The 23677-nt window shown below is 38.8% G+C and overlaps 1 protein-coding gene across 1 annotated transcript in view; it reads left to right on the top strand.

Moving 5' to 3' along the window:
• Window positions 1-23677, top strand: part of HSD17B4 (hydroxysteroid 17-beta dehydrogenase 4) — an 85290-nt gene that overhangs the window by 21051 nt on the left and 40562 nt on the right. The window contains exons 8-15 of the mRNA XM_060636300.3: window positions 808-995; window positions 7738-7829; window positions 11342-11366; window positions 13346-13474; window positions 15955-16058; window positions 17538-17774; window positions 20804-20855; window positions 23272-23343. Coding sequence (XP_060492283.1) covers window positions 808-995; window positions 7738-7829; window positions 11342-11366; window positions 13346-13474; window positions 15955-16058; window positions 17538-17774; window positions 20804-20855; window positions 23272-23343 — 899 coding nt within the window. The remainder of the gene's footprint in view (window positions 1-807; window positions 996-7737; window positions 7830-11341; window positions 11367-13345; window positions 13475-15954; window positions 16059-17537; window positions 17775-20803; window positions 20856-23271; window positions 23344-23677) is intronic.

Raw genomic sequence — 23677 nt, 5'->3', positions numbered from 1 at the left:
AAAGTATTATTTTGTGTCTACTGATCACGTGAGGGGAGATGAGCTGTGTGTCCAGCTGGCTGGTACTGGTCAGACAGGAGCTGGTCTTTATAAATGGTTTGGGACCTGTAGGTCCCATCTGTGGCGGTGTTTGTGCGAGTGCCTTGGAACAAAGCAGAGCTGGGAGGTGGCTTGGTGCCCTCTGACACAGTCCGTCCTGTTAACTTATGGTTCACACGCATTTTCTAGCAGTAAATTGTTTGTGATACCTGTTCTTGGAGCGTTTCTCCTGACCCTCAGTTTCTGAAAATGAATGACGTGAATTGTTTTCTTTGGTCGACTAAATAGAGTGAGTGAGATTGGGTCCAGTTTTGGAGATGGCATAGTTTTAGTATGAGGCATTTAACATTATTCACAAAAAGGGGCAGTGTAATGAGAAGTAAAGAATTAGAACTGGTTTTTCTTATACTTCTTATTGTAGCATTAACTCATATATTGCCACTTTATTTTGTTTATAAATATTTATTGTTGTTCTCAGTAGATAATAAATATACGTTCTTCCACTTGAATTTATTTGGTCCTGATTGGGGATTCTTTTTAAAAGTTAAATCTTGTAGTTAAATTTTGAGAGATTACTTTTATTATTAATATTATTTTATGAATAATATTTTATTATTTTATGAATCATGACTGTAGGAACCTAATGACAGTATACAGAGTTGCTTTTGACAGGTGTAATAGTACGGAAAAAGAAAAAATTAAGTTTGGAGTTTGCATTGTTGTCAAAACATGAGAAAGAGATTTTGAGAGATGAATTTTTCCTTTCAGGATTATTATGACTACATCAGCTTCAGGAATATACGGCAACTTTGGCCAGGCCAATTATAGTGCTGCGAAGCTGGGTCTTCTGGGCCTTTCAAACACTATTGCTCTTGAAGGCAAGAAAAGCAACATTCACTGTAACACTATTGCCCCTACGGCTGGATCCCGGATGACCCAGACAGTTATGCCTGAAGGTAAATAGCTTAGATTTTTCAGTGCTCTTAGCTACAAATCTGTGTGGAGTGAGTTTTGCAGAAGTACTTAATTTTCTGAATACTTAAAATGTTATTTATCTTACAGTTTCAAAAAGCATTATGCATAATTTGTATTTGTTACAGAAAATTTAGGAAAACCCAAAGGAAAAAAATGTAAAATGACCCATAATTTTACCATTCAGAGATGAAATTTCATTCTTTTTCTCTGCATAGGTACACATGAATACCTAAATATCTTTGTTGTTTTTGCTTTTTACTGAAGGTAGCAATAGCATTCTGGTTTACAGCAATGATTATTTTTTAATACTAATAGGCTGTATTTTTTAGAGTAGTTTGAGGTTTATAGAAAAATTGGGCAGATAGTGAAGATAGTTCCCATACGGTTTTTCCTACTATGTATTAACACTTTGTGCTAGTGCGCTACCTCTGTTATCATTGATGAACAAGTATTGATCCACTATGGTTAATTCAAGTTCATCGTTTCTACTTGGGCTTACTCTTCGTGTTGTATAGTTATATGGGCTTTCACAAACGCATAATGTTCTGTATCCACTGTTATATACAGAATTCTCTTCTATAGAATAGTTTCACTGCCCTGAAAGTACCCCCGTGCCTTCACCTCTTCATCCTCCCTCTCCTTGAATGTCTGGGAGGACTGAAGTTCATTTCTTTTTGTCAATGAATAACATACCCTGGTGTGGAGGGCCTGTAATTTATTCATTCTCCTATTGAGGAACATCTTAGTTGCTTCCAGCTTTTGGCAATTATGGATAAAAGCTGTTGTAAACATTCATGTGCAGTTTGAGAAAATTTTTTTTTCAAGTGTCTTCACTTAGAGAGAGAGAGAGAGAGAGAGAGAGAGTGTGTGTGTGTGTGTGTGTATGCATGTGTTGGGGAGGGGGAGAGAGAGGGAGAGAGAATCCCAAGCAGGCTTTGTGCTGTCCGCACAGACCCCACTGCAGGGCTTGATCCCATGAGCCAGGAGATTATGCCCTAAGCCGAATCAAGAGTCGGACTCTTAACTGACTGAGCCATCCAGGTGCCCCCATGTGCAGGTTTTTGTGTGAACGTAAGTTTTCAACTTGTTTGGGTAAATACCAAGGGGCGTGGTTGCTGGATTGTATGTTAAGACTGTTTAGCTTTGTTAAGAAATTTCCAGACTTCCTTTCAAAAGGGGTGTGTTGTGCTGTAGTACCACTAGCAACGAAGGAGAGTTCTCACTGCTCCACATCTTTGCCAGCATTTACTGTTGTCTGTCTTCTGCATTTTAGTCCTTCTCATAGGTCTGTAGTGGTGTCTCATGTTTTAATTTGCAGCTCCCTAATGATAGGTGATCTTGTGCATTTTTTCCTATGCTTGTTTGCCGTTTGTCTATTCACTCCTGTGATGTGTCTGCACACATCTTTTGCTCATTTTTTTTTTTAAATTTTTTAAATGTTTGTTTATTTTTGAGAGAGAGACAGAGTGTGAGCAGGGAGGGGCAGAGAGAGAGGGAGACACAGAATCCAAAACAGGCTCCAGGCCCCGAGCTGTCAGCACAGAGCCTGACATGGGGCTTGAACCCACGAGCTGTAAGATCATGACCTGAGCTGAAGTCGGACGCCCAACTGACTCAGCCACCCAGGTGCCCCTTATTTATTCATTTTTTAATGTTTACTTATTTTTGCGAGAGAGAGATAGATGGAGCACCTGCAGGGGAGGGGCAGAGGGAGAGGGAGACACAGAATCCAAAGCAGGCTCCAGGGTCCAAGCTGTCAGCACAGAGCCCAATGCAGGGCTCGAACCCACGAACTGTGAGATCATGACCTGAGCCAAAGTCAGACGCTTAACTGATGGAGCCACCCAGGCCCCCTATCTTTTGCTCATTTTTAAATTGGGTGGTTTATTTTCCTACTGTTGAGTTTTTAGCATTCTTTGCATATTTTGGAAACAAGTTCTTGATCAGATACGTGTTTTGCAAAGTTTTTTCCCCACTCTATAGCTTGTCTTTTTTTCCCTTTAATGTTTCTCAATTTTGAAGGATGATTTCACTGATAATGGGATCCTGGATTGGTAGTTGTTTTTCTTTCAACACTTAACTATTTCACTCCACCTTCTTCTTGCTTCTTACATGGTTTCTGATTCAGAAGAGAAGTCTGCTGTAATCCTTTCCTTATACATCTGTAGGCAAGGTGTTTTTTCCCCCCTGTCTTCTTCCCAGATATTTCTCTTTGTTTTTCTGCAGTTGGAATATAATGTACTTAGGTGGAGATTTTTGGCAATGTACTGATACTTGATAGTCTCTGAACTTATGGATCTGTGGTTTGGTGTCTGTCATTAATTTTGGAAAACTTTCAGCCTCTACTGCTTTAAATATTTTTTTCTATTTCTTCTCCTTCTGGTGTTACCCTTACGTACACATTCTCTCTTTTGCAGTTATCTCACAGTTCTTGGATATTCTTTTCCTTTTTTAAAATTCTTTTTTCTTTTTGCATTTTAGTTTGGGAAGTTTCTATCGACATATATTTAAGTTCACTGACCCTTTTCGTTTCTGTTATATTGCTTTTGTTTTCTGACATTTCCTTTTGATTTGTTCTTAGAGTTTCCATCTCCCTGCTTATTGTAGCCATATCTATTGTTGCATGCTGTCTGCTTTTTCCATTACAGCCCGTAGCATATTAATTATAGTTATTGTATGTATTCATTTATTTATTTTAAAGACTTTTTTTAAAGTTTATTTATCTTGAGAGAGCGCACACACATGTGCACGATTGGGGTAGGAGCAGAGAGAATGGGGAATAGAGAGAATCACAAGCAGACTTTGCACTGTCAGTGCACAGCCTCAGGTGGGGTTCGAACTCACGAACTGCAAGGTCATGACCTGAGCTGAAACCAAGAGTCAGACGTGTAACTGACTGAGCCACCTAGGCACCCCTAATTGTAGCTGTTTTAAATTCTTCGTCTCATAATTCTAGAATGTCTATTTTATTTGAACCTGGTTCTGATACTTTGTCTCTTCAGCCTGTGCTTTTCTTGCCTTTTAGCATGCCTTGAAATGTTTGTTGAAAGCTGAACATGGTGCACTGGGGTATAGTAGAAAGTGAGGTAAATAGCCCTTTAGTGTGAGATTTTAAGTATATGTGCTTAGGCCATAGGCCATGTTTTTTGTTTGCTGAGACTATCTGTGTCAGAGGCTTTTTTCCTCTCTGTCCTTGTTTTTGTGTTCCCTGTTGTCTTTGGGTTTCCCCACAAACTCTTTGTTAAATAGAATGTGTCTTTGAGTTCTGTCAGGTATAACCCACTGTTGTTATACTGGAGTCCTGTTGCTGTGGCTGTAAGTCATGGGGAGGGAAGATGTTCTATAATCTTATGATTGAATCTCCATTTTTCTTTAGGGAGTCAAAGTCCTGGGTTGTGACTTTCAGAAGAGTTTCTTAGCCATTTTCACCCTCTTTCCTTAATTGAGACAGGAATGCTAGAGAGGCTCCAGTTTGCTAATTGCCTTTTCCCTAGGTCAGATGAGGCTCTGGTAGTCTCCCGTGAAGATAGCCCTTTGTTAAGGAAAGCACCATGCTCTGGGTATATTTCAAAATGATTTTTTTTTGTCACCTTCTTCCTTTTTTTTTTTTTTTTTTCTGTAATATTTCAAAATAAGTCTTAGACTTTATATTTCACCTAATAAATTCTTGGAAATATATCTGATAGGGACATTATAACCACAGTGTCATCATCACATCAAACAAAATAATTCTTTCACATCACCTAATAAATTAATATTAAGATTTACTGGCTGTCTAAAAGGTACCCTTTTTGAGTTGGCTTATTCCACAGGGTCCAGATAAAGTCCACAGGCATTTTGTTACCATAGCTCTTGTTTTATTTAATAAAAGTGTTTGTTCTTTAAAAAAAAAAAAAGCCATTTATTTGTTGAAGAAACTAGTTAATTTGTCCTAGAGATTAGTACTCATTCTTGGTTTGCGTTGTCCTTGTCCTTTTGTGGAAAATCAATTTACCATGTAGGTGCGGGGTCTGTTCCTGAATTCTGTGTTCTGTTCCACTGACGTGTGCCTGTCTTTTTACCAATGCCATGAAGTTTTGGTTACTATAGTTTTTCCTTTTCTTTCTTTCTTTCTTTCTTTCTTTCTTTCTTTCTTTCGACAGAGAGAGTGCAAGTAGGGGAGGAGCAAAGGGAGAAGGAGAGAAAGTCTCTTAAGCAGGCTCAGTCTGACATGGGGCTTGATCTCACTATTGTGAGGTCATGACCTGAGCCCAAATTAAGAGTCGGATGCTTAACCGACTGAGCCACCAAGGTGTCCCTTGGTTACTGTAGTTTTATAGTAAGTCTTGAACTCAGGTAATATGAGTCTTCCAACTTTGTTCTTTGAAAATGTAAAATTTAAGTGTATGATTGAGAGCCTGTTCTTATACTTAATTATATAATAGACTACTTGACTAGTGGACAACCTTGTGGTTTTTAATACTTCTGGTTTTTAACATAATTTCTAAAAGGAAATCTTTATAATATTTTATTTTATTAAAATTTTTTAAAATATTTATTTATTTTTGAGAGAGAGAGAGACAGAACATGAGTTGGGGAGGGGCAGACAGAGAGGGAGACACAGAATCCGAAGCAGGTTCCAGGTTCTAAAATGTCACCACAGAGTCTGACGTGGGGCTGGAACTTACGGGCTGCAAGATCATGACCCAAGCTGAAGTCGGACACTTAACCAACTGAGCTACCCAGGCATCCCATGCAGCTGATGACTTTAAATTGATGCCAGTGCTCATTTACCATTCTGAAAATCCTAGGACCCTTAAGAATTATGCAAAATCTACTCTGCCTGTGTTCTGTAAATGGAACAACAAAGCCTTGATGACAACACATGTGTTTACAGCAGGGTTGACTGAATATTTTGGGTCTACTGTTGAGACCTAGTGCTCAGAAGAAAAGATATCTTTCAAAATATTACTGTTCATTAACAGTACACCAGCTCACCCAAGAGTTCTGATGGAGATGTAGATTAATGTTGTTTTCAGGCCTGCTACAAGGAGTCATTTCAACTTTCAAGTCTTATTATTTAAGATATACATTTTATAATGTTATAGCTGACCTAGACAGTGATTCCCGTGATGGATCTGGGAGAAATAAATTGAAAACCTTCTGGAAAGGATTCACCATTCTAGATGCCATTAAGAACATTTGTGATTTGTGGGAAGAGATTAAACTATCAACATTCACAGGAATTTGGAAGATGTTGATTTCCACTCTCATGGATGACTTTGAGGGGTTCTAGACTTCAGTGAAAGAAGTCACTGCAGATTCAGTGGAAATAGCAAGAGAACTAGCATTAGAAGTAGAGCCTGATGGTGTGACTGAATTCTTGCAGTCACATGATAAAACTTGAACGGATGAGGAGCTCTTAGGGATGAGCAAAGAAAGTGGTGCTTGAGATGGAATCTACTCCTGGTGAAGAGGTCATGATGATTGTTGAAATAATAACACAGGATTTAGAATATTATATAAATTGAGTTGTTAAAGCAGCAGCAGGGTTTGAGAGATTGACTCGTTTTGAAAGTTCTAGTGTGGGTAAAATGCTGTCAGACAACATCATATCCTACAGAGAAATCAGTTGACAGGGAGAGTCAAGTGATTGGACATACTTCATTATTGTATTTTAAGAAAGTGTCACAGCCACCCCAGCCTTCAGCAGCCACCCCCCTGATTAATCAGCAGCCATTTACATTGAGGCAAGACTCTCATCTAGCTAAAATATTATAACTCACTGAAAACCCAGATGATGATTATCGTTTTTTAGCAATAAGGTATTTTATTTTATTATTAGTTTTTAAATATTTATTTTGAGAGAGAGATAGTATGAGCAGGGGAGGGGTAGAGAGAGGGAAACAGAATCCCAAGTAGGCTCCATGCTCAGCGTGGACCCTGATGCAAAGCTCAGTCTCACAAACCGCGAGATCATGATCTGAGCTGAAATCAAGTGTTGGAGGCTTAACCAACTAAACCACCCAGGTGTGGCTAAAGTATTTTAAAATTAAAATATGTACATTGTTTTTTTAGGCATAATGTTAATGTACAGTTTAACTGACTATAGGGTAGCATGAACATGACTTTTATATGCTCCGGGGAACCAAAATATTCATTTGACTAGCTTTATTGGTATATTTGCTTTATTGTGGTGGTCTGGAACCAAACCCACAATATCTCCAAGGTATGCCTGTTCCTTTCTACTCTATTAAGTTGCTCATGGAAAGCATCAAGTGGGAAAATATTTCTTACACTTTGTTACTCATCAGTGATGGTTGCAAGCTTCATTTCACATCATTATCTTACCACCATTACAATGGTCAAGGCTGTTTTGTAGTTTTCTAGCTTCTGGTTAAATTGCTGGGAGAGCCAAATAGTTTTGGGAATGAATGGTGACTTCAGTTCCTCATGTTAAGTAGAATTCTACTCACCACTTACTGCCTAGGTAGCTTTAACTTAACTTGTCGTCTGTATAGTATGTTACCCCTCTTGGAAAGGTGTATCTGTTGCCTTCAAAGTTAGAAGGGATGAAACAGTTCTTTCAAAAGCTTTGAATGTTAGACTGATTAATTTTGTAGATCTCATTTTGTTCTTATTTTGAATTACCAAAATTTGTAAGTAAGGAGTTTTCAGAAAGCAAAATGGTGGATTGAATATGTGTATATTCTTGTTAACAAACATTTTTGGGATGTGTTTTAGATCTCCTGGAAACTTTGAAGCCTGATTACGTGGCGCCCTTGGTCCTTTGGCTTTGCCATGAGAGCTGTGAGGAAAACGGTGGCTTGTTTGAGGTATTTTGCACCTTCCTGCTTTCTCTCAAAGTAATATTTGTGTAATTAAACATAAAAAATGATTTAAGCATTAATATTTTCCACTTGCTCACATTTGGAAAGATCTGCATCATTTGATATCACTTGTATATTTTTCTTTAATGTTTATTTACTTATTTTGAGAGAGAGAGAGAGACAGAGACAGAGAGACAAAATGTGAATAGGGGAGGGGCAGGGAAAGAGGGAGAGAGAATCCCAAGCAGGCTCCATGTTGTCATCGCAGAGTCCAACGTGGGGCTCGATCTCAGGAACTGTGAGATCATGACCTGAGATAAAATCAGGAGTCGGGTGTTTAAGCAACTGAGCCACCCAGGTGCCCCTCACTTGTGTATTTTTTAAATATTATAGTTAACTAAGGAACAAGTGTTGACAAATGTCCTTTTTTGAGAAAGAAATAGCAACTTGATAAATTCTGTTTTTCTTTCTTTCTTCATTTCTAATATGCTTACCAAATGAAAATGTGGCTGGTTAGAGGTGTTTAGTCAAATGAAGAAGGTTTTATTTGGTTTGGGAACCTGAATGTTAAAGTAGGAGGATAGAGCTTATGGTTCAGAGTCAGCCAGCCTGAGTTTTGAATTCTCTGTTTTGACAGTTGCTGGCTCGCTGGAATATTGTACAAATTAATGTCCCCGAGCATTAGTTTTCTTGGGCTTTTGTGACAACGAGAAATCCTATTTTTAAACTCTTAGCACTGGATCTAGTACATAACAGTTAGCCTTCAATTGTAACTGTTATGTCAGCATACCAGAAATTTAGTCTGGGCATGATAGGTCAGTAAACATAACCTATTATGTATTTTAACTTTAAGAATAAACATTCCTCTTTTTCCTCATCGTAGAGCTTTAAGTGTTTATTGTAAAAATAAGCACACATAATCCAAACATCCAGTGAGATCCAGTTTTCACTTTGTAATCAAAGTCCTTTTAGATCTCTTTATGCCAATTTATACATTTTTGATTCCTCATTTAAGTGTGATCTCTTTTTTCCCCCTAGTACTGTTATATTTTATATTTTATTTATTTATTTATTTAAAAAAAAAATTTTTTTTTCAACGTTTTTTATTTATTTTTTTTGGGACAGAGAGAGACAGAGCATGAACGGGGGAGGGGCAGAGAGAGAGGGAGACACAGAATCGGAAACAGGCTCCAGGCTCCGAGCCATCAGCCCAGAGCCTGACGCGGGGCTCGAACTCACGGACCGCGAGATCGTGACCTGGCTGAAGTCGGACACTTAACCGACTGCGCCACCCAGGCGCCCCTATATTTTAGATTCTCCGCCCCACCTTTATTTGATTCTCTGTGGTAATAATGAACCTGTTATATGAAGAATACTATGACATCCAAAAATATTTCTTGGTAGCAAAATTACCTGGCTTAGTTGGAAGTGAATGCTATGTTAACCTGATGCATTTGAATAAAAACTTGATAAAATAAAAAATAATGTACACATATCTAAGCAGAGATGTGTGCCTCCACTTTCTTAATGACAGACATTGCGAATTGTGGAAAATTAGAGGCGAAAAGAACTTTCTAAGAACTTTACAGATTTAATAATATCAAGCCATCTGGAGCTCAGAAGTTGGCCTGCCTTTTATGTCATTAAGGAATTTTTATTATTTTGTAGATAAAAATCGTATATGCTTTTATAGAAAAATTTAAATATACAGGAAAGTTTAGAGAAGAAAATAAAAACCTCCATATTACCCTTATCTGGAGATAACTACTATTAATATTTTTATGTATTCTTCCAGTCTTTTATTAGATTTGCATCTTTTTTAAAAAAATTTTTTAATGTTTATTTATTTTTGAGGGAGAGATAGACATATAGAACACAAGCAGTGGAGGGGCAGGGTGAGAGGGAGACACAGAATCTGAAGCAGGTTCCAGGCAGTGTGCTGTCAGCAATGAGCCCAATGAGGGGCTTGAACCCACAAACCATGGGATCATGACCTGAGCCGAAGTTGGACACTTAACTGACTGAGCCACCCAGGCGCCCCTAGATGTTTATCTTACACGAATAGTCTCTTTTCTTAGATATACATTTTATACATACAGCAAAACCTATAGAGACAACAAGGTCATGTTATACGTACAGTTTTATGTGTTTTGTATGTTGTGAACATTTTTAGTGAGGAACATTTGGTATGCATGATTGATAAAATACAGTAAGAAACATCTGTAATATCCCACCTTAAACCTTGAAATTAAGTTTTGCCACTGTTTGCCAAATTCTGAGAGGTACCTAGAGGGAGAGATAGAGATTCTTTGGCTCAGTTGGACCTCCTGTTTCTAGCGCCTGGAGGAGTTTCCAGCTTTGAGCCTCTCCCAAATACGGTACAATATGACATCTGTCTTGTCTGTTACCGAAACCACTGCTGACTTACCTACCCTGACAGCATCAGGGCTGACTGGTCTGTTGTAAAAGTTGTGGGCATATTCATATATAGGCAAAGGGTGATAAAAAGCCATGCCCTTGACCTGGAGCCACTAACCTGTGTGCTCTCTACTGATAACATATTCTGTTGTCCTCTGCCTGTGGAATTCTCATGATCAATTCTGACACATTGTAGTTGTGGTGCTTGAAGATTTTTTTTTTTTTTTTTTTTTTTTAACATCAGACATTCTCTTCTGGGGATTCCCCTGCATGACCTCTAGAAAAAATGTGATCTTTCTGTGTGGCAACTAATATATTTGGTCATTTGCCTTCTCTCTATAAAGATATCTTATTGAAACGACTATATGTAGTTGTTTAAGTCAAATCCTAATTTTATTTTCTTTCCTTTTTATGTTTTTCTTCACTAGATCTTTTTAGAGGGAGCTGTTATTTCATGCCTGTGTTGTTGGGACAATCTTACTATTTTATATTATTTAACCTTTATGGTTAGCTCATGAAGAATATTATTATCCTTATTTTACATAGGGGAAAACTTGGATTTAGGGTTCAAATGATTTGATGGGACTCATACAACTAGTCAGTAGAAGAAACTATCCTTTTTTTTTTTTTAAGTTTTTTTTTAATGTTTATTTATATTTGAGAGAGATGGAACATGAGCAGGGGAGGGGCAGAGAGAGGGAGACATAGAATCCCAGGCAGACTTTAGGCTCCAAGCTGTCAGCATGGAGCCCAATGCAGGGCTTGAACTCACAAACAGCGAGATGATGACCTGAGTCGAAGTTGGACGCTTAACCATCTGAGTCACCCAGGTGGCCCTAAAGCCTTAGTTTCTGACATCAGTCATGCTTTTCTACCACATGCATTGTCTACCACCTAATGCTGCTTTGTATTTCTACTGTGGTAACATGAACAAAGCAAAATCATGGAGGCCCATGGACTTTTGTAGAACTGTGTTATTTTCATCCATTGTCATCTAGCCTTCTAATACTCTTAGTATGACACCTGCCTGTTTTTCTATTAAAAAATCCTCTTTGTGATCCATTTTAGATGGTATAACTGTCTTCCCCTCTTTTTGGTAGGTTGGAGGAGGATGGATTGGAAAATGTAAGTCTCTTCTAGTTTTTCATTTGCCGTATATTGTTTCTGTATTTTTAACCTTGCACATCCAGTTGGAGCTGGGTAAAGGTCTTGCCAAATGGCTAACTATTGGAGCTCGTGCATGCATATTCTGCCTCAAACATGGGTATACCAATAGGCATTCTAAAATGTGGAAGCTGTCCTGAAGGCCTTTGGCATTTTCAAGAAACTGTTGAGGATTTTTTCCCCTGTTGGCAGTCCTTATTCAGGAGTTGTCTGGCCTATGCGTAACTGGCTGTTCCTTCAGACGGCACAGTCTGTTTGTCCTCCTGTGTCCTCCTATGTCTCTGGCATCCCACATTATTATTATTTTTTTAATAAAGTTTATTTATTTTTGAGAGAGATATAGAGCATGTGCATATGCATGAGTTGGGGAGGGGCAGATAGAGAAGGAAAGAGAGAATCCCAGGCAGGCTCCACACGGTCAGCATGGAGCCTGATGCTGGGGCTTGAACTCAGGAACCATGGGATCATGTCCTGAGCCGAAATCAGGATGCGTAATTGACTGAGACACCCAGGTGCCCCCACATGATTGTTCTTGCTGTTTCTGCAGAGTAATGAGTGAGAGAGGGGGCTGTTTTGTAAAGATGGGAAGAGTCTTGTCCTAGAGAGCACAGCAGGAAAATTTTCCAATTCTCTTGTTTGATTCTTTTCTTCCTTGGGGCTATGAGACATCAGGAGGTAATGGTCAGGAATCACAGGGGACAACTTGCTGAGACAGAAATTGCAAATGATGTCTGGAAATTGTTGCCCTCTGGTCCAATAGTGAACTCATTTGGCTTCAACCATCTCTTTCCCCAGCTCCCCAGTCTTGTGAGTTCCACATTGGACAATTGCTTCATGACATTTAAAAAAATTGTGAAAAATTCCAGTATCCCAAATCAAGTTTTCAGTTGGCTGCTGGTATCAGAATTAATGAAATTATTTAAAAGGTTGTCATTACTGGAGGGCATTGATATAGCATAGAGTATCAATATTTTCATCATTAATGACTATTCTCTTTGGTTATCAAAGTAACGTATATTACTTAAGCATTGTTCAACATAAGTGTCTCAGGATATCCATTTAAGAAAGGAAATGTTGCAATAAAAGTTTTTTCTGAGACTTTGTCAATAAGAAAACTCTAGAAGCATGTATTTCTGTCATTGCCTGAGACAAAGCTTCAATTTAATAATCATCAAAATCTGACCAATATGTTTAAATAAGGTTACTAGTGGTTATTTTATTCCTTGGGCTTTTTTGAAAGGCAACAGTCTTAAAAATTCTCCTCACAGAATTTCTACAGCAATAATGATTTTTGTGAATCTGCCCTATTCTAGTTGACTTCCTGTGAAAAAGGAGCAAAGAGCAAAGGGAGGCATGAGGGAATTATCTGGGGCTATGTGACATATTAATTTGGTTATCCCTCACTTTGCTGTTTAGCAAAAGATCTTGAAGTATATTACCTGAGTGATCTTTGGTCATGAAGTCAGTCTTTTGGTGTGATTGTCTATAATTAAAATTTTTATGATTGAGCATTACAGTCTTCCTTTAGTAGTATCTGGCATGGTCAGAGGAGAGCTGTTTCCCTTCAGCTTTACATATATATATATATACACACACACACACACACACATATATGTATATATACATATGTGTATATATACACACATATATATGTGTGTATATATATATGTATATACACACATATATATGTGTGTATATATACATATATATTTTTAAATTCACATTATCCTCATGGGATTATCATCTCAAGAACAACTTCTTTAAAGTCATGTAGTATAACTCTTCAGATGTTAGACTCATTTTGTCCCCCCTGAATTCCTTTCTCTTGCAGTTAAAAAAAATTCAAGGGTCTCAGATGAGTTTTACTTCCTGTGTCCCTTTTAAACTCTGTGCTTAGCTTCTTCGTTTTGTTTCTGTACGTTTCTGTACGTTTGTTTCAGTACGCTGGGAGCGGTCCCTTGGAGCCATCGTAAGACAGAAGAATCAACCCATGACCCCCGAGGGGGTGAAGGCTAATTGGAAGAAGATCTGTGACTTTGAGAACGCCACCAAGCCCCAGAGAATTCAAGGTAGAGGCCCAGATCCCTTCACTCCTGGCTGGGGAGCCAGAGGCAACAAAGCATTCTCTTCTCTTAGGGACCTGTCTTCTGTTTTTAACTAGTGCATGTTTTTTGCTCCAGGAGCTATTAGAACTCTTCAGATTTAAGATATGTATGTCAACCCCCACTGTCACTTTTTCTGTTTTGTTTTGTAATCCTGTGTTTTGGGTGTATGTCCGGGTGGGGGATAGTACAAGTTGTTCACCCTTCTATGCTTCCTCCCTGATGGTTCGTTTCAGAGTCTTCTCTTATCTAACCAGTCACTGCTTACCTCACCTGGTTTTTCTCTGTTTCCCAAAAAGTTCACATAGGCCAGTTTTATTTAGGCTTAGCTCTTTTCTGTCTAATGAGTAGATTTTGCGTTGTTTTATCCCTTCGTCTTTGTTGCTGTGTGTCTGCCCTTCTAAAATGCCCTTTCCTGGGGCACCTGGGTGGTTCAGTCAGTTAGGCGTCTGCTTCTTGATTTCAGCTCAGGTCATGATCTCACAGTTTTGTGAGTTCGAGCCCCACGTCAGCGTAGAGCTTGAGATTCTTCCCCTCTCTCTGCCCCTCCCCTGCTCTCACTGTCTCTATCTTTCTCAAAAATAAATGAGAAGAAACTTCAAAATGCCCCTTCCTGCCTTTATCACCTGTGCTGACCCGAGTACTTCTCTTAAAATCAAAACCCAAGCCCTGGATGTTCAACCAAACCTCCCCAGATATTTCAGGCTACATTGATTTCTCTCTTAGCTGGACTCTGACCACTTAGCATCTGCTCAGAGCTGCTTTTGTTTCGTAAATATGTGGTTTCTTAACGGCACAGTAAGGTCCTTTGGAGGCAGAGACTGTGTCTTGGAGGTACTTCTTTTGTGTTTGGTGCTCGCTTGGAGCCAAACTCAGAAAGGATTCAGCAAATGCTTACTCCCTGGAATTATCGAGTTGTCTATGATTTGCCATAGAAATAGGCAGCCAGCAAAAGGCACGTTGTTTTTTTTCTAGTGTAACTCACATATGCATGTAGTATATGAAGTTTATTTTTACTTATTTACTTATTTTTTTAGTATATGGAGTTTAAAGGACTCTTCTGGGAAAGATAATGATTCAGGGTTATTTTGTAGACAGATCTTTTTTTTTTTTTTTTCCTCTTAGTAATTTTATATTCAGTGTTTGGTAGGGGAATATATCTCAAAAAATGACTCTTCTCGTTTTTTTTTCCTCCTTAATGACACTTTCCTGCCTGCTGGTACCCTCATTGAAATTTTCATTATGCTCTTTCTCAACCAGATGATAACACGATTGTAATGTCCTTAATGGTAGCATTTCTTGTATTCCATATTTTTCTGTTTGTGATAAATTTAGCCTGTGAATGAGTCACCCATCATTGAAAATGAATGAAAGGAAAAAGAAAGAAGTACATTAAAAACTTTCCTCTGATGTCCAAGTTCCACTGTATTGCCTTAAAAGTATTCTAAAGAAAAAGCTAAATGAATTACGTAATTCTAAATGAAAATTTACCTCTAAGTGTTAAAAGTAGAGTTAGAAGAAACATGTCACATTTTTCTGCAGAACTGATCATGGCTTACAGATGATGGAACTAAATCCCAGAAAAGTGCCGTAACTGGCCCAAGCTTTCTCAGTGTTTGAGCCACATTAACTCAGGTTGCCCGTGTCTCTGTGTGTCCTTTCAGCCTGTAGCAAGGTAACTTTCAGTTAAAAGCCTCCTTCTGGCAGCATTCTTAGTGGGGCGGTGAGGGGAGGATTCGGAGGCAAGAAGCTGGCTGATATCCCTGGTCACACCACAGTTTGTGGTTTGCTTATAGATTGTGTCCAAGGTTAGAAAGAGGCCTGTACCTGTCAGGTTTGTTAGGTCTCAGAGTCCTTGGAATCTTCTGGCATATGTGGCAGCCCCATGAGTCTCCTTTATTAACCTTTTAGACCCCAGAACAGTAGCTTCTGAACCCTGTCTGAAGTCTCTGGTCGTAATGATGGTTTTCTCTGGACGAATTTTTAGTACCGACTTCAGAGCTATCACTTGAGACGTGGGTGGGGGGTTCGGAGGATAATCTTGGCATTGTTCCATCCTGGAGGAGGGGTGATGATGGCGAGAAAGGGAAATTTGTTTTTCCTTCACCAAAAATTGCATGTCTCTGGACAAGGGTCCCACTTTACAGAGCTGTAAAATTGATCAAAGACATTGCAAAGCTCAGTGCCTCTTTGGAATCAAAACCCAGGAAGAGTATGTTGGACAATGGCTTGTTTTCCATTGACAACACCCAGTGATCTTTGGTCTATTTCGGAGTCTTTCACAGCTTCTTCCTTTAATAGTCCTACCTCATATATTCAGTTCATGAGTGCCTGTGAAGGTCCTGTGGCAGGCTTGCTCACTGTTAGAGGAATGATTATCGAGCACGTTGTCACTTTTCTTAGTCATGTCTTGTAACAGAAGCATCCTTGTTGTTATTACTGTTTAGAATCAATTGGCAGTATAATTGGAGTTTTAAGTAAAATCGATTCAGATGGAGGAGTTTCGACAAATCATATGAGTCACGCAGCATCGACAGCACCATCAGGATTTGTAAGTTGGGGAGAAAAGCCTAAAAGCTGTGCCTTTTGTTGAGATCCTCTCTTTTCTTTCTTTTTTTTTTTTTTCCTTTTTCTCTTTTCTCTCATACAAAAATGTTATTTTCCAAGCTATTAGTCCATTGTTAAATAGGAAAGATAAGTGACAAGACTTTTCTTAAAATATGTACTAAATATTTATAGAATTTGAATGAACATGAGGCTAAGATGTAGCCTTATGTAACTTTTACTTTCTTTTCTTCAGTATAATTACACAAGTGTCTTTTTTTTTTTTTTTGGTAGTATTCTTGATAATTCTACTGTAGTTACTGTTTTTTCTAACTTTTTAGAAAAGGATATCTAAGTGCCTCTTTTGAGTCATTTTTTTTTTTAGGGAAAGCATTGATAGATTGTATTTTGGAACTATTTCAACATCGCTGCAAATAAAGGACCTCCGACTGTGTAGAAATTCTGATGGAATAGTGGTTATAGCTCATGTGAAGTTTGCTGATTTACTGTCACCTTGAAACAAAAAAATGTAGTGCATAAATAGTGAGAAATAAATCATTTGATGCATTTGGTTTTGGTGTTTTGTGACTCAGGGCAGATAGAGTGATAATGTTAACAATCTAATTTTAACCCTGAGAATATGATTGGGTTATAAATATGACTTTATCCTAGAATAGGGGTTGGCAAACTTTTCCGGGAAAGGGCCAGATAGTAGATGTTTTAGGCTTTGTGGATCACCTACCCTTCCTGGTCACATGTTCTTCCTGTTTTTCTTTTTTTTAAACCACTCTTTAAGAATGTAAAAACATTCTTAGCTCTCAGCCCTTGTTTGTGGACTCCTGTTTTGGAATAAAAGTGATTGACAATTGGACATCATTGCTTTTTAGCCCAGTATCAACTTCACACATTAGCAAGACATATCATCACTAAGTAGAAAAATACAATATCCAGTTTGATGAGGGACATTCCCAGCCAGGAACTTAAGGTAAAATCTCATTTTAACTAAAACCATTCTGAGGCCATCTAATTTACAAGCATGAAGCAGCGTTTTGCCCTTTTTACATTTAATTTTATACAGTAGCTCCTGTAGGGCGATTCACTATCGCTATTTATGACCTATTCATTATTATTACTATTTTTTTGTATTTTTGAGTTTGTAATAGTTGCTGAATTAATTGGGCTTCTCACCGTCAGAGATAGGAAATTTGAAAATGAGACATACTGTTAGTAAGAAGCAAATTATAAAAAAAGTTCTTATCTGTAAATGAAGTCCTTTCCCACACACTTTCTAATTGGTTTCTATTAAAATAAAATCTAATGAAACAATTATGACACTCCATGAAATTCACCAACATGACATTCTATTCACCTGTCTTCAAAAGCAAAAACCAGGTACGTAAGCAGTTAATAGTTTTGAAAAAGTTAAAATGTTAAGGATTTGACAAAAATATCATTGAAAAAACACTTTCGTATACCTTTCTCATAGGCTAGAGCCATTGGCTATAAATTCCCTCCATTTTCTTCTGCTTACACGGAGCTGGAAACTATTATGTATGCCCTTGGCGTGGGAGCATCGGTGAAGGAGCCAAAAGATATGAAATTTATATACGAAGGAAGCTCTGACTTCTCCTGTTTGCCTACATTTGGAGTTATCGTAGCTCAGAAACCTTTAGTAGGTGGAGGGTTAGGAGGGGTTCCTGAGCTTCCGATCAGCTTGGAAAAGGTAAGAGTAATAAGAAACCTTTATTTTGCTTTTCTTTGGTTTCTTCAAATATGATTGATAAATGTCACATTGTTTGCGGGCATATGTATTAATAAAATAGTTTGTCATGGTTGGTTCAGGAATAAAGATTTAGCATATCTTTTGATTTTCCTTTCTGAGCATATAAGAGAAGAGACTTAGTTGAAAGGACAAGCAGAAAGAAGAAAACAGCAATTAGGTCCAGTCCTACGACCCTGACATAATGTTCTCAATCCTCTCTCTGCCATTTGCTTGCTGTTTGACCAAGGGTACAGAACTTTCTGAAGCTTTGGTTTCCTTATCTATAAGATGGATGTGATAACTCTTGCTTGATGATAGTGGTGAGGGAGCAAGCCAGGTAATGATCTGGGAAGAGTATTTGAGCCAGAGAGAACAAGTGTAAAAGGCCCTGAGGCAGATGCATACTTGGCTTGTTTTTGGAGCAGCAAGGGGGCCAGTCTGTTACAGGATGAACTGGGGGTGGGGCATGTGGTAGGAGAAGAGGGCCTTGTAGTCATTATAAGGATTTTAGCTTATGCTCTGATTAACTAACATGGGAGACAGTCTGTAGTGCTTTGAACTGAGGAGTGATATGATCTGGCTGTGTTGACTCACAGGGTCATTTTTGCTTCTGTGTGGAGAATAGATTATATGGGGGCCAAGCCGAAGCAGGCAAACCAGTTAAGAGTCTCTTATAGTAATTTAAACAAAAGGCTGGATGTGAGTCGAAGGAAAGAGGAGTCAAAGATGAAGTTTTTTGTAACTGGGATGAAATATATGCATGTATGTCTCTGTCCATGATTTATAATTAACTATATACAATATATTTAGTATGTATAGTAGTTATATAGAACATATATATAACAAGATAGATGTATACAGTTACCTCAAGGTGGGGATGGTCAGGAGTTGGTTTTGGACAAACCTGAGATTCTCTTATACAATCCAGTAGAGATGTAAAATGGGCAGTTGAATATGTGAGTCATGAGTTTGGGGGGTAGCGGTCTCGCTGGGGTTCTTAGACTTGAAGTGGTATTTGAAGACCCAAGACTAGATGAAATCACGTAGCGTAACGTGTGAGTGTAGGTAGAGAAGAGCCTGAGCTCAGGGACCGGACTCTACAAGTGTTGAAAGGTTGAAGACATGAGGAAGAATCAGCAAGGGAGACCGAGAAGGAATGGCTGGCAAGGTATGAGCTCTGAGGAATAGCGGGAGAATGTGGTATCTGAGAAGCAAAATGGACAAGTCGTTTCAAGAAGGAAGGTGTGAACAACTGTGAGAAAGCTTTTGAGGTGGGGCATGTTTCATTTCTTGGAGTCAAGAATGAGTCCAGGGATAGCTGTTGAATCCTAGAGCTGTGAGCCAATTTCTCTGGCTTTGGTGATTGGAGGACCCATTTACTGGAGGAGCGGTTCGCCCATTGCTGCTCTGAATCTGTGAGAACTTCTTTTATTTGAGTATCTGATGAGTTGGGAGGGAGGCAAGAGATATGGACCAGGCAGTTTGTTGTTTTAGTCACTGCCCCATGGTATTTGCTGCATACAGTTCTGTTTGAATAATTGAAATGCAAACAGTCAAAGCAAATGTTTCAGAATTCTGCACTGTACTCCTTCAGAGTCAGGAGGAGTTGGAAAAATCATGAATGGTGTTCAGAATCTGTGGCCAGAAATAATAGCCCTCTTGAATTGAAATCCCTGTCTTCCCACCTTGAGTGTCCAGGCCATTTGATACGGTGGGCCATCCTCCATTTGTCTCATTTTTTTCTCCTTCTGGGTTCGGAGGAAGACAGAATTAAAGGTGTCCCATGGCAGTGGGGTGTGGTCATTTGAGTATATGGGTCAGATTTTGTTTTTTCTGTCCTATTATTTTCCTACATATATTGGTGTATTCTTGCTTCCATACATTGAGGTTAAGTGTCTCTCGAGTTACACAGTGTCCTTAGTATCTACTGATAGTTAATTTATAAGATGCATCTATGTCTATTTTTGTATCTATAGATAATTTGTAAGATATCACACTAAGGAAATACGGACAATGATAGTGCTTTGAACATGGTTGTAATTACTTTGAACATGGTTGTAATACTCTCTTGTGTTTTAGTTGAGTTGTTTGTATTTGGTACATGTGATTTGAAATTCATTTAAAACTTTTATTTTATTTTATTTTATTTTATTTTATTTTATTTTATTTTATTTTATTTTTAAATATTTTATTTATTTTTGAGAGAGAGAGAGACATAGCAAGAGCAGGGGAGGAGGGGCAGAGAGAGAGGGAGACACAGAATCCGAACCAGACTCCAGGCTCTGAGCTGTCGGCACAGAGCCTGACACGGGGCCTGAACCCACAAATTGTGAGATCATGACCTGAGCTGAAGTCGGAGGCTTAACCAACTGAGTCACCCAGGAACCCCAACTTGTTTTTTTAATTTTAGAGAGAGAACGTGTGTGAGGGAGAGGGGTGGAGAGAGAGAGAGAGAGAGAATCTTAAATCTTAAGAAGGTTCCATGCTCAGCACAGAGCCCAATGCAGGGCTCCATCCTATGACCCTGGGATCATGATCTGAGCCAAAATCAAGAGTTGGGATGCTCAACTGACTGAGCCATGTAGGCACCCCCAATTTATCCATTTTTATTCAACAGATATATATTAATTACCCTTTATGTTCCAGGCACAGTGATAAGCCCTGGAAATATAGCCTAGTTTAGTGTTTGCATCAGTAAGTAATCCATAATTACCAGTCAGTAAGGATTTATGAATGTCAAGAAAGAACACACAGATACCTTTTCTGCTCCAACAGATCTAACAGTCTTTAGATTGGGAGGCTGATTATTTCTGAATATGATTGATTATGATTATGATTAAGAAGTAGAAGCCAAACTGAGACAGATAATTTGGGGGGAGTACTGATGTGAGCAAGCGGCCAGTGAAATATCACTTGTGATTAGCCATATTCATAGCAGAGCTTGTGGAACAGGAAAGTCGGCCAATAAAATTTTGTTTACCCTAACATAGGTTCTCCATGGGGAGCAGTACTTGGAGTTGTATAAACCACTTCCCAGATCAGGTGAGTTCCTGATACGTGGATTCCTTAATTGTACCCTGATTTTATTTCCTGACTAACCTTCCAAACTGTGTCATTGTGTTAAACTGGCACAGAGTGACTTTATTTATTTATTTTTTTTAATTTTTTTTTTTTTTAACGTTTATTTATTTTTGAGACAGAGCATGAACGGGGGAGGGTCAGAGAGAGAGGGAGACACAGAATCTGAAACAGGCTCCAGGCTCTGAGCAGTCAGCACAGAGCCCGATGCGGGGCTCGAACTCACGGACCGCAAGATCGTGACCTGAGCCAAAGTCAGACGCTTAACCGACTGAGCCACCCAGGCGCCCCTAGAGTGACTTTAAATAAGTCATATCGCAAGGCGTGGATATGCATTAGAATAGATTGATGTGAAGCAGGACCTATTTTGGTGACCTTAAGCTTTGTCCTTGAATAGTCTTGTTTATTAAATTATCTCGAAATACTAACAGTGTATTTCTAATGATACAGGTGTCATTAGCAACTGAAAAAGTATCTCTGTTGTATACATGTGTTCTAAACTTAGTAATTGTATATAGGCAGCTATGATTCCTATGAATAATGGTTTTTGATTCTTTTCTCAGGTATTTATGTTGGTAGCAATTTTCATAAAGGCAAGCGCATTAAAAGATAGAGGATTTGTTGTAATTAACTATTCCTGTTTTCTTTTAGAGTAAGTAAAATCAGGTCTGCCTTAATAATGAATTTTCTTCTTCTCAGGAGTATCCTACTTGTTCAGTAAAGCTGCTTTTCTTATTCTTCGACTATAGTTTGATAGATTTGTTTCAGTGCTCTAATGTCAGCATATTGTCTAATTAAATACTGACCACGTAAGGTGGTAAAATACCAAAAAAAGGGCTTATTTATCATTTCGCCTTATGTAACATGCAGGTCAGCAAGAAGCTAGAATCCTCCTTTCATGTTTTTCCGAAGCTTTTTATTTTACCAAAAAAATGTATGAGATTCTCACTGTTTCAATTTGAATAGCCTTATTTCAGTGTTATAGCAGAAGTTTTCACACAACTGTTTTTATCTGAGGTGATGTGTGGTGACTGCCTTCATCAGACATCCGCTGCTTACCTGCCATGGACAAGGCAGAGTTTTCAGTTTTAGATACATTTTCTAACCTGGCTACCTACTGAAACAGCCTGTTACTACGTTAAGTTACCTGTTATTTTAAATGAAATACGGTGTCTGGATCCCCACCGTGGAGGTTTTGTGTGCACGTGTGCATCGTGTGCGGGCATGTGGCGGTGGCACTGGTGGCCAGGGCAGAGGCCAGGAGGCTCCCTTTGTCTGGCATGTGCCAGTCACTCTACCATGGGCTCCCTTGGGAACCATTGTTATAAGGAAAGTACGAATGTGTAAGGTAGATTTTTGCCCTTAGGGATTTTAAAGAATTTTTTTTTTTAACGTTTCTTTATTTTTGAGACAGAGAGAGACAGAGCATGAACGGGGGAGGGTCAGAGAGAGGGAGACACAGAATCTGAAACAGGCTCCAGGCTCTGAGCTGTCAGCACAGAGCCCGACGCGGGACTTGAACTCATGGACCGCGAGATCATGACCTGAGCTGAAGTCGGCCGCTTAACCGACTGAGCCACCCAGGCGCCCCACCCTTAGGGATTTTAAATATCAAGAGAAAGACACAGGCATATACTCCAAAATGATTACACCTGGAAAGTGATATGAATAGGAAGGTGTGGCAAATATTTTTCTTAATTTCGTGTACCTCCTTAGCATCAAGTTACGTTTCTCATGAATTATTTTTCTTCAGTAGCTTCTGCACATTTTCTTTAAGCACTTTTAAAGCTACCTCTCTAATGCCTCTCTAATATGAATATTCAAAATTCGAGATACTTGTGGTTTGGAACCTCTTTAAACTACAGAAAGCTAAGGTACGGCTACTATTTATAATCTTCCTGTGAAACCCAGCAGGTGATGAGACTCAGGACCACAAGCATCAGGATACTGATGTCAGCGTCTCTGTCTCTCTCACTGGATTTGTCAGCTTCATTGGTACTGTCAGAGGCCATGTGACTCCTCCTGGGGATAAAAAAAAAAGCATTAGATGGAGGACAAGAAACCTATCAGCAGCCCTTTGTGTCCATTGTGAACTAGACCATGGTCTAGTTCAGGCTATGCTGGTCTCCAGATTTTCTGGGTATTAGAAGTTTGATCTTTATTGTGTTTCTACTTGATGTTTCAAATGTAGTGACTAAGGTATTCTCTTTCCTTTTAATGTTGAATGATTCAACAGTACCTTGAAAACTATATCAAAGCATAGCTTTTAGTTTTGCTGAACTTACAGTGGAGATTTTGTTAAATTCTCTCATATCTTAATATAATGATCTTATGGTCTTTTTAAAAACAGATGATTGATTGATTTGGCTGTTCATTTCAGGAAACTTAAAATGTGAAGCTGTTATTGCCGATGTCCTAGATAAAGGATCTGGTTTAGTAATTCTTATGGATGGTAAGTCACTTTTAATTCTTACAATAATATTGTTAGATTGACAGGCCTTGTGTGTGTCATGTGGTGCTTCACCATAGAAACTGATCAGTACATTCACATTCATCTTCCAGTTTTCGAGAAACCAAGATAACGATCAGCGTTCTAAAAATTTTGTAAGCTCTCAGGAAATAAGTGAGGATGAGACAAAGGAGCAGGTTAGGGTAGCGGTGGGAAGAGTGGGGCATTTCAGGGGATTTGAGACCACATGACCAGAGCACAGAGGTGCAAACTGCGGCTGGTACAGAGAACGTAGTGGCGGACTGGAGTTTGGACTTGGCAGGAAGGAACACATCGA

Source organism: Panthera onca, chromosome A1 (assembly GCF_046562875.1).
Source record: "Panthera onca isolate mPanOnc1 chromosome A1, mPanOnc1 haplotype 2, whole genome shotgun sequence".
In the NCBI taxonomy this organism is placed as follows: Eukaryota; Metazoa; Chordata; class Mammalia; order Carnivora; family Felidae; genus Panthera; species Panthera onca.
This window is presented reverse-complemented; position numbering and strand designations above follow the sequence as displayed.